Consider the following 12,176-nt stretch of genomic DNA (forward strand, 5'->3'; position numbering starts at 1 on the left):
GGGTTTGATTTTGTTTGATCACTGCATAAACATGTATGGTTCTAAGTACAAACTCTTTTGTTTGAAAAAAGTTGGTTTGATGTTACGAGAATTATGTGAAAAGTTTTGTTTCTTCCATATTGATATAATATTCAACTTATATATATATAAATTATTAATTTAATTTGTTTAATATATTATTTTGTTAATAAATTGTTAGTATAATATTGCGAATATATTGTTGCCTTATATAATATAGTTATTATTAATAAAAGATCTCATATATTTTAATATAAGTGGTACATGTAAAAACAACATTATAGAAGGGCCGCACACCCTTCCAGATAGGGCACGCGTCGTCACTGCTCTATAGGTATGTATTAAAATACTTCGCGAATCGAAACACTACCGACGCAATTCGAAATCAAAACTTATTTTTTTTTTGGCAATGCAACTCGGGGCGACGTAAATCGAGGTATTAGTGTATTGAATATATGCTAGTCCCACTAATGCTCAAGAACGACTATATCTCCCATTATGTATCTTGCCGATCCATTTTAATCTTTTCTCGCACTGTATCCATGTTTTCTGATGCACCACCCATTGTTGGACGATCTTTACGAAATTCGCCGTGAAGAGCATGAAGATCACGTAATATTTGATAAATATTTTATACTCTAGTATTTTTTTCAATATTTGCAAAACTAAGGATTAATTATTAATTTACTGCTGGAAGTAAATTCTTGAAATTATCTAAAGATATTTACTGAATGAAAAAGTAATTTAAATTTAAATTTAAAATTTATTTATGTATTTTGTTTTCAGATTTTCATTCAAATTGCACATTTAAAATATTTAATAAACAAAAACACTTATTTTTGTATTTCTCATTGCTTCCATGCCAGTACGCCTTTTTGCCCCTTTCCCGGTTTATTTGTGAATTTATATTCTACAATTTTTTGTTTTTTGCTTTGCTTTGCCTTAATTTTTATTCCTCTTTTTATTTTCAATTTTTTTTATTTTATTTATTACTTTTTGTGTACATTTTCAGTATTTTTTTGAGTTTTGTTTTGTATACAATTTGTGTATTTTGTGCTATTGTTTCCACATTCATTTTCGTTTTATGTTTTGTTGATAAGTATATAAACGAACACCGCATACACCCACCGACCACTTTGCCAATCAGTTAACCACCGGTGAAATCGTGTGGTACCGACATGGCAATGGATTGGTTTGTGGAGCCTAACGCACATGGCAACTGCAACAATTGCTGCAGCAAAGACGTCGGCATAGGCAACGTTGGCTGACGGTTGTTTAATGCACTAAATCTGTACGTGAGAGTGAATATGTTACGTGCTGTTCATATGTTTGCTGCAATGTTCAAAATATTTATGAAGGGGGTGGTGTTGGGTGTTTTCATTCGTTTGTGTAATAACGAGAAAATTTGCCATGTATTTGAAGTGCTTCGGGAGTAAAATTTTACAATTGGGAATTGTGAAGTTTTGTGCTTGTTAGTTTATTTTGTTGTTGTTGTTATTGTTGTTGTTAGTATTGCTTTGTGTTATATTTTACATTTGCCTTTTGCAAACGAATGCAAACGTATGCAAACGTCTGTATGTGTGCTTATTGTAGCAAAATCTGTGCAAACGCTTCTCTTTTTTGCTTTGTGTTATGCTCTTGCATATTTTCTGCATATTCCTATTTCTTTGCGTTTTGTTTTAAATTTTTAACAGAGACTTTTTTGTTAGTTAATGCAATTCTTGTTTCTACGTTCTACACAGTCTCCTACGATTAGCAAATTCATCTCATTGCTATCGCTATTCGTTATTCGTTATTCTCCTTCCTCTTCGCAATGCACAAGTAATGCGCGCTCATTGAAATCGCTTACTTCATCCTGCTGCTGTCCAACTCTTTAACTTCGACTGTCTGGTCTGGTCTGCATGTCTTTCTTACTATTCCATCTTATGGTGGGTATTGTAGTTATCGCTTTGCGTCCCGTATACCGGTCGGCTGTTTGTTTTTTACCTTTTATTCCGTGTTTTGTTTACTATACTTTATGTGCCGAATCCATTTATGTTATTTTTTTTTTAACTTTTTCTTGTTGGGTTGTCGTTTAGTTTCTTTTGACTTTTTTAAATAATTTTCTATTTTTTTGTTCTTTTTTAATTTGGTGTGGATTTTACATGCGTTTTCTTTATTCTCTTTTCACAACCATTGCTTCTACTCTGCGCCTCAGTATGAAATTTACTTCAGCACTGTTTGCTGCTCTGCTGTGTTTTTGTTGCCTGTTTGCCTGATTCTCCTCTGGTTTGTGTCTCTTGTATCTTTTTCGCTTCGCTTTTGGAATCTGAGCAGCTTATTTCATGTGGCGCTTTATTTTGTTGTATTTCTCTATTTTCCCCAATCACATTGTGCTTTTTCATTTTAATTCTTATATTCTCGCAGCTCTACTTTCAGTTATTCGCCGATAATTGATGTCAAAGGACGCGTTATTGTGACGGAATACACCGCATATAATTAACAGGATAATATAATACAAACAATATTGCTGGATAATCCGTTAACTAACTTTGTACGTTTGTTGCGTATTTGCGTTTGTCGTGCGTTCGTGATACAAGTGATATACATAAAATGCCTAAGGAAGATCCATTCGTAAATCGTGCACAACTGTTGAAAGCGATTAAAAAGTACCCAGAGATATGGGATTCAAACAATAAACTGCACATGTGCCGAAGTGTTACTGCGCCGATGTGGAATGAGATTGCCGAGCAGTTTGGAGGGCATGTGCCGACCGGTAAGAGTGTTTACGTGAAACACAAAACATTAACACTCTTCTTTCTCTTTTTCACTTGCCGGAAGAAGAAATTATGTTTTGTTGTGTGCACGTAAAAAAGTTAACAATTATTTAATATGAAAAAATATACATTTTGTATTTTTTTTCATTTTTGTTTACACACAAAAAAAAAGTAAAAACAATATTTGCAAGCATTAAGTGTTTGCACGTGATTACGTATTAAGCATTATAATCCCAATTATTGAGAAATTTCTACAAATGAAATTAATTAAATTCAAAAAAAAATATTAAATTTTTTTTCTATTTTTTATGGTTTTTAGTATACATCATTAAATTAATAGTTAAATATTTTTAGCTTAGAATATAACAATCATGTTTTAAAAATTAATTAATTCTTTAAAGCTAATAATAAATTGTAATTAATTATAATTAAGAAAATTTGTTATACTGCAAATTTTAAATGGTCTTTAAAAATTTTCACTAGAATAAATAATAATTTTAGTTATTCCTCGTCAGACTCGTGGAGTAACATTAGCATGACTTTCTCAGCACTACGTTCCTTGATTAGGTTCTATACATTAGAAAGAATATATAAATCATGCAACAAATAATGCCTCTATAAACAGAATAGTATTGAAATTTATAACAATTAAAAATAAATTATATATAATTAATTAATTAATTAAATTATTCTACAACTGGTTTATGATTTCATTCTAATATAAACACAACAAGTAAATTTATTAATGAAAACTTTCACAGCAAACTAACTAATCTCCAGAAAAATGTGCGACAATACAAGTCAAGTACAGCTATGGGTCAATTGATCAAGGAGCGCTGACTCTGAGCTTCAAATTTGGCAGGACATGAGTTCGGTTCCTGGTACTTGCAGTCTTTAAAAAATATTCACGATTAATTAAATACAAGAATTATTTCCAAGACCACTGATGATGGATATTTGGCAATACTCAATACAGTTGTATGGTCAGCCAAAAATTAATTAAAATAATACAAAATTAATTTTTGCAGCTCACTATTGTTCGAAAAACCTTTTTATAAAACAAATAATAAAAACTAATCTTTGGATTAAAAATGTATACACATGTTTTTTAATCTTTCAGTAAAATTGCAATCAATTTGGAGTCAAATGAAATATCATTATCATAATTTAGTGCATCGTCAAATTTTACATAAAGATCGTTTCACAACAAAATGGGAACATTTCGAACCGATGTCTTTCATGTACAACATAACGGTTGCGAAAATTGTTGGCACCAATACTTCACAGGAATCAAATCAAGCTGTACAACATATAAGTCCATCGGCATCACAAACAGCACAATCGCAAACACAAGGCAGAGGACGTCCTAGTGGTAGCTTCACATGGTTGCCAACAGCACCGGTTCAACATGACATCAATGTCGAAAATAATTCATATATGACTTTTACTGGACTTGTACCACCAGCAGCTATAACTGTAGAAGCAACGACAACTCCTATGCGTAAACCTGGTAGACCAGGTCCATTAAATAATAGCATGCGTGGTCGTATTATAGATGCGATAAGAAATCATTCAATATTATGGGCTGGGAAACAACGTGATCAACGTCAAGGACAAAATCGAACTTCAGCGATTTGGAAGGAGGTTGCAAATGAGTTGGGACTAACACCAAGTAAGTAATATAATTCGATTAGTAAAAATTTTGAAATAAGAATTACAAAATATACAAAATTTAAAAGTTACTACAAATAAAAAAAAAACGTCTCTACCCAAAAGTGAAATTTAATTTAAATTATTTAAAAAAATTATTGAAAAAAATCTTCAAATCAATAAAGTTCAAATACTAATACAATATTTATTACCATTTACATACAAATTCGCAATATATCCGGTAATAGTTTACCTAACATATTCTTGAGATTCTTGAATCATCCATCAAACATATTTCATAAAAATAATTTTAATCAATTTTTTTTTTTTTTGGATTAAAGACCACCATGATATTAATGTTTTTAATAAGGACCGCAAATTTTTAGAATATTAAACTGCATAATTATTTTAATATTCTTTATTCATTTCTGGTATAATGTATAATAAATTGTATAAGTGCACAGGTACATTATATAGGCTAGAAAATAGGTGTATTATAACTTCAAAATTTTTTATGTTTTTTTTTTTTAATAAGTGAGGTCGCAGTGAACAAGTTACAAACTATATATCCATACTTGTTAAATTTGATTTAGGGATCATTTTAGCCATCTCGCCGTATATTAGATATATTGCTTGCTCCTGTTATAATTATAAATAAAATAATTGAAAATTAAATTTTTCATTCTCTTTCAAGACATTCAATTTAGGTTGAAAATTTGATACATATGCATCTTATTAAGATGTGAAGACTAACTCATTTTTGTATTATCTCAATACGAAACTTTTGCCATACAAAATCCACACAAAATCCATGCAAAGATGTGAAAGATAAGCACGTGCTTATTTTTTAAGCCTGTTGTCTTAGTAAATGCTGCTTTGAATCATAACTGCAACTTTTGATAAAATAAAATAATATACATTGTGACCGAAAAGCTTTCGGAAATTCTCATTTAAAATTCGCGCGCTGTATATTTTTCGATATTTTAAGTTTATGTAGTTTGGCAGCACTGTCCTTAATTACTATGCCAAAAATGAGCGCGATCTGTCGGACAGTTCGTTTACGGCAGCTGTTGAAACCAGTTCACCTCAGTAGTGCGTTGCGAAAAAAACAATGGAAAAAAATATTGAACAAAGAGTTTGCATCAAATTTTGTTTTTCGAACGAAATTTCGTGTGCAGAATCGTTGCGAATGCTACAAAAGGCTTATGGGGAATCAGTTTTATCGAAAACTCAAGTTTATGAGTGGTACAAAGCCTTTCAGGACTGTCGTACGACCGTCGAAGACATGCCGCGTTCTGGACGACCTTCGACCTCTACCACCGACGAAAACATTGAAAAGGCAAAGGAAATCGTGTTCAAAAATCCTCATGTGAGTGTTAGAGAGATAGCACGAGAGCTAGGCATCGGTCGTGAGATGGCTCGTTTGATTTTGGTGGACAATTTGTGTATGCGACGTGTCAACGCCCGGCTTGTTCCGATTCACCTCAATTTGTTCAACATTATCAACGATTTTAAGGCCAAACATTCAATAAATACCATCGAACAGCCACCGTATTCACCTGATCTTGCACCGTGTGACTTTTTCCTGTTTCCCAACCTCAAATTACCACTCAGAGGAACGCGTTTTGAATCCATAGAAGACGTAAAACAGAATTCGCAGAGGGAACTCAAAGCCATACCGGAAAGCGCCTATAAAAAATGTTTTGATGATTGGAAGAAACGTTGGCATTTGTGTATCGCTTCTAATGGAGCATATTTTGAAGGAGATAAAATAAATATTGATGAAGATTAAGAATTTTGCGTTTTATTTAAAATTTTCCGGAAACTTTTCGGTCACAATGTAAATCTGTGAATCAAAAATGTTTGTTTTTAACAAAAATGAAATGTAAATAAGGATGCAGCATTAAATGAATTTATAATTTTTTATTTAAAATAAATTTAATACAATAAGTTCAAAAATTGCTGAAAACTTTATATATTTATTTCCTATCATCATAGGAAGTAAATTTCAATTAAACAAAATACTTTTACTTTCTTTTGCTTCACTGTTCGCTAAGCTCTGAAAGGTGAAGTTTAATACCATGTTTCCACTGCAGCTAAATCAACTTATATTAATGAACTTAAAATTTGATCGTTTCCAAAAGCAATAGGTACGTATAGAAAACACTATGCAACATATCAAAAAAATTTAATCATTATTAAAAACAAGTAATAAGCATTACTTTCGTCAACAATTTTGAGAAGGCGCAGGAAATGCTGGGCTTTTCTTAGTATAGACAGAAAATATTATTATTTTAAGCATAAAATTTAAATGAGTTGCTTATTTTGAAAATAGCAAAGTATTGCGATTTTTCACAGATCAATTACATATTTTATTTGTAAAACATATAATTTGTTTTTCGTTTATTTAGCATCAGGTGTCAAATATGTAAAATTTCGATCATTTCCCTTTTGGCAAATATATTTTGCAATGTTGCATTCGATACTTAATTTATTCTTAACTAAGTTGATTTGTATGAGAGCTCTTTCTACGGTAAATCAACTTAATTAGCGACCTAAACTAAATAAACAGTTTTAATGAAGGCAATGGGAACATACTATAAAAACTTAAACTTAGCTAAAAATCTCTGACTCATGTAAGATAAGCTAAAATACTGTAATATATCATTTATTTATTTCAGTTGATTGATTGCAACTATTAAAAAATGTGATATACATTCATAATCTATATACATAAAAGCAAGTCGTGTTAGTTAGACCACTCATAACTCAAGAACGGCTGAACCGATTTTAATTATCTTTGATTTGTTAAAATCGTCTCCGCTCCGAATAGCAGAATACATTATAAAATATTGGAAAAATCCACTTATTTTAGCAAAAATAATAAATTTGTAAATGCTGTTTCATTCAAATATTTCAAATTTCAAATATAATAAATTCAAATATAATAAATAAATATTGTTATCAATATACCATCGAATCCACGTGACCTGTGGAACAAATATAAGGATAACATGTCAGAAGACATTTTACATAGAATTCGTGTCAGTTCAAGAAATCCCGATCTTGAGGTGAATGATGAAATGCATAATCAGGCTTTGCTCTTGATCGAAGACATATGTTACCATACCTGCGGTGGTTTGTTAGTCAGATTAGGAATGCCAGCTCCTGATCGTGGAATAAATAACGCATTTAATCGAGAATTGGAACGTGCACGTGAATATGATCGACATGAATTAGACCAATCAGTTCAAACTAATGTACCTCTATTGAATCCGCAACAGAAGGAAGTTTAACATTAATGAAAGCGATTGATGAATAAAATGGTGGCTTTTTTTCCTGGATGCCCCCGGTGGGACTGGTAAAACATTCCTCATGTCATTATTTTTGGCCACTGTTCGTGGGATATTCCGCCATTTCGGTAGCAGTAGCTTCTTCTGGAATAGCGGCTACATTGTTAGAAGGATGCCGTACGGCTCATTCAGCGTTAAAATTGCCGTTAAACCTTCAAACTACCGAGCAACCGATATGTAATATTGCAAAGCATTCTGCAATGGCTAAAGTTTTAGTAGCATCTAAAATCATCATCTGACGAATGCACAATGGCGCACAAACGCGCATTAGAAGCATTTGACAGAATATTGAAAGATCTTCGCAATGACTGGAGATGTTTTGGAGGCGCAATGATTTCACTGTCTGGCGATTTTCGCCAAACACTCACAGTCATTCCAAAATCGACTGCTGCCGACGAAATAAATGCTTGCCATAAATCATCAAATCTTTGGCGCTATGTGAAGAAACTTCAGCTGGTAACAAACATGAGAGTTGTATTGGTCAACCATACATCTGCTGAAGAGTTCTCCAAGCAATTGCTGTTAATCGGTAATGGCCGTGTGGCTGTTGAAGAATCGAGCGGAATAATTGCATTTCCTTCAAATTTTTGCAATTTCGTCTCATCAAAAGACGAACTTATCAATGAAGTATTTCCGAACATCATTGATAATTATAAAAAAAAAAAATGGTTGAGTGAGCGAGCAATTTTGGCAGCTAAGAACAAAGATGTGAATGACTTAAATTTTGTAATTCAAAATCAAATCGTTGGTACTCTGCATACATTCAAATCTATTGACTGTGTAACAAACGAAGAAGAAGCTACCGACTATTCAATTGAATTTTTGAACTCCTTGGATGTGCCTGACTTACCACCGCACAATTTACAATTAAAGATTGGTTCGGTAGTCATTATGCTTCAAAATCTAAACCAACCAAAACTATGCAATGGAACGTGATTAGTGATAACAAAACTGATGGCCAATGTGATTCACGCAATGATACTCAAAGGAAAATTCCAAAGTGATGAAGTTCACATTCCGAGGATTCCAATGATCTCAATCGATATGCCCTTTGAATTTAATCATAAGGCCAATCCTTTAGTGTTTGTGGTCTGAATCTAGAAAATGCATGTTTTTCACATGGTCAATTGTACGTGGCATGTTCACGTGTAGGCAAACCATCTGCTTTATTTGTTCTTGCGCCTGATAAAAAAACAAAAAATATCGTATATCACAAGGTTCTTTATTGAAGAGAATCAATTGGAATGCAACCCATAAGTTCTTGCTGACAGACCATTAAAATAATTAATTATATATCAATATCCTAATAAACTATTGAATACAATAAATTTTTTGTATTAATTTTATTACGTTAATAAATTTCTAAATTTAGTTTACCTATAATTTAATATAACATTTATTGACTGTTACGCGGTACGAAGTTCGTGGGATCACCTAGTTTAAATTAAAATACCTTTTAATATTTAACACTACTCCATCGAATTTGAGTATTAAACGCTAGAATAATAGTATATATGAAAAAAATAAAATTTAATTGATTGGTAAAAGTATGAATATATATATTTGAGCTGTTCATAATATTTGTACAATTTTATATTCGAGATATTAGGTCGATAAGAATTTCTAGATTTGTTCCAAAAAATTTGAATATTTGATTACTCATACAGTGCATTCTGTATGATACTGAAAAAACTTAAATAATTTGAACTATTCAAAGTGTGGCGTATCTATACAGTCAGTTTTTAATTGATTCAATTTTAATTTTATCATTTTTTCAAGTATAAATTTTTAACTGATAATTTTGAAAATTGGAAAGCTATAACTCGTATTTAATTGTAGTTACGAGAGTATATAAAATAATTTGATCCTTATGATCCTCTTACTATTTTATATTATAAAAATGACCAAAACTTCATCCAGAAGTTTTTATATGTTGTTTACTTTTATATGATACGTAGTAGATCAGGTTTTCTTAAGAATCAATTTGGTTAAATCTATTATGTAGTGTTTGTATGAAAAGTATGTTTTTTTTGTGTATTTGTAATTAATAATAAAGTAAACACTATATTAAATGTCTTAAAAAAACATTTTGGAGTTCCGATTTACTATTACTTTTTGAATAAATAATCCCGTATTTCCCGTATATTGGCTACTTAGTGTTTGCTTCCAACATTGATGTAAAATTGCCAATCAAAAAATGATTTTCTAATCAAAAATCAAACTAGCCGGAAGGACATGTCACAACTTAGTTTCTGGTGACAAAAAGAACATTTGTTTTGATAACTTTTGTTTTTGTAATCCGCGATGATCTGTTAGGACTTGTTGAGAATGATGATGGTTTTCATAAAGGAACTCGTCGATTTCAACGACTTAGGGTCCTTTCGATAACTCGTTCGTTTCTCTGATAATATAAAATGTAGCATGCTCTTGTTGAAATCAGAAATCATTCAGACTATAATCACGCACACAGAAAAATATATCGTTTTTTTTCTCGGATTACATTCCTATATAAGTTCCACTCAGTCATGTCACCAGGATCAAACAATGCGTTTTTGAGTATATATCTGTAACTGATTAATTAGTTTAGGTCTTTCATAATACAAATATGACAAGCTTTTTTTTTATCGACAATCGACAATCCAATCCAAAAGTTTTAATAAAATTCTACTAAGTCTTTGTATTATGATTTGCCAAATGTACTTCAATATCGAATTAATGTTAACAGATTTGAATATAGTATTTAAATATAATATTGTAAGAAAATATCGAAAAATCGTTTATAAATATAATCGTTTTTATATATAAGCATAAGGGGTTTTAAAGCGTCTATAAACTTGTAACTAATACTTTTTATTTATTTTTTTATAATATATATCACCTTAACATAGTTTCTATACTTTATTTAAAGGTTTGTTACAAACTCGTTGGTCCATTATAAAACAGCGTTATGTGGATGAGTTGCAGAAAGAGCGCCATTCGCATTACACACAACAAGTTTTCCATTCAACTTGGGAGCATTTCGACCGCATGTCATTTATGCGCGATATTTTGGCTAGAAAAGTTGATGAACGTGAACAGACACGCGAACACATACAAGAAATTGTGAGCGAACAGCAACATATGCAGACGCAGCACTTGCGTTTCGAGCCACGCAACTCTACGATGGTTGCTATGCAAACTGGATTGACTGCTGCAGAACATGCAGGAATGGTCTATGATGAGGGTGTAGCAATGTCACTTGGATTGACAAGTGAAGGTCCTGTACTATCGGGGGCGGTGCATGGACTGACACCAAATCGTAGGCGTGTGAAAACCGAACATGACTTGGAATGGGATCCATTTGAAATGATATTACATGTGCAAGGCACAGAGACTACTGCTAACAAGTAATTAACAACAATCAAGAAGACTGAGAAACTTTGATCTTATTTATATTGATATTTAAATCATTTTTCATATTATATTTTTCGTATAAAACACTTTATGTAACTTATAAATTTGATATGAGTTTATTTTTCTATAAAATAGAATAAAAACATTTAAATAAATATTTTGAAATGTGATTTTAATTTCCGTCAATAGCCTGATTGCATTACATTGCATTCACGTGTTAGCAAAGTGCGAAGCTATGTTAAGTTTTTATTCGTAAGTATAAGATATTAAACTCTACTATATTCACCCTCTCCTTAGGAATACGTTCATGGGTATACCAATAAACGTATTTAAGTTGCTGGTTGGCTCAATATGCGATTTGATAAATATGTATGTGATTTTTCGATCTTTTTTTCGACTTTCAACCATAATAGATGAATTTTCTTATATGTGTATATTTTATTACTACAAATTTCTAGCGTAGCACACAAATAACACGTTTTTTAATGTATTTCTGTAGATTTGCTTACCAACACTTAAGCTAACGTTAACTTTCCCGCAAATGCAAAATTCATATCACGCACATCACGTAGTAAAGTTTTGTCAAAACTCTGAACCGTTTATAAATCAGCTACAGACTCAAGTTTAAACGAAAATATTTAGAATTCGTGTGCGATGATGATTGAAAGGATTTCTTTGTTCCCAGCCGCCCATGTAGTCCTGCTTAGCTTAAGCTGTAAATGCATTCTGATGTAAAATTTACCGCATATTACACACGCGCCAAATTACTTAAATATTTTACATTTGGGGTTTACCATTTCAACTATTTTCAGTCATTTTCCACTCCTTTCAAATAATTTAAAAGCAAAAATAATATTTGAAGCGTGCGTAGCTTCATCTCAACTATCGTCTTACATTTATCAATGCCACGTAATGTAAAAATTTCATAAAACTTTTCCACAAGATGACAAAGTCTCGCACTATTGTGCATTGGTTTTGTACTTTTCTATTTATTTGACTTGTAGTC

At 31.6% G+C, this 12,176-nt stretch overlaps 1 protein-coding gene across 1 annotated transcript; it reads left to right on the forward strand.

Moving 5' to 3' along the window:
• Positions 1–2,114: 2,114 nt before the first annotated feature.
• Positions 2,115–11,249, forward strand: LOC119672962. The gene is made up of 3 exons (XM_038084148.1): positions 2,115–2,773; positions 3,895–4,446; positions 10,686–11,249. Exons 1-3 carry the CDS (start codon positions 2,611–2,613, stop codon positions 11,165–11,167), a joined length of 1,197 nt encoding a protein of 398 aa, XP_037940076.1. The 5' UTR covers positions 2,115–2,610; the 3' UTR covers positions 11,168–11,249.
• Positions 11,250–12,176: the final 927 nt, after the last annotated feature.

The sequence above is a fragment of the Teleopsis dalmanni genome, chromosome 1, assembly GCF_002237135.1.
Source record: "Teleopsis dalmanni isolate 2A chromosome 1, ASM223713v2, whole genome shotgun sequence".
NCBI lineage: Eukaryota > Metazoa > Arthropoda > Insecta > Diptera > Diopsidae > Teleopsis > Teleopsis dalmanni.

Bases quoted from the DNA above. Each gene is read 5' to 3' on its own strand.
- LOC119672962 (XM_038084148.1), top strand. From the start codon at position 2,611: ATGCCTAAGGAAGATCCATTCGTAAATCGTGCACAACTGTTGAAAGCG. The intron at 2,774-3,894 runs GTAAGAGTGTTT...TTAATCTTTCAG, and splicing joins TGGAGGGCATGTGCCGACCG to TAAAATTGCAATCAATTTGG. The intron at 4,447-10,685 runs GTAAGTAATATA...CTTTATTTAAAG, and splicing joins TGAGTTGGGACTAACACCAA to GTTTGTTACAAACTCGTTGG.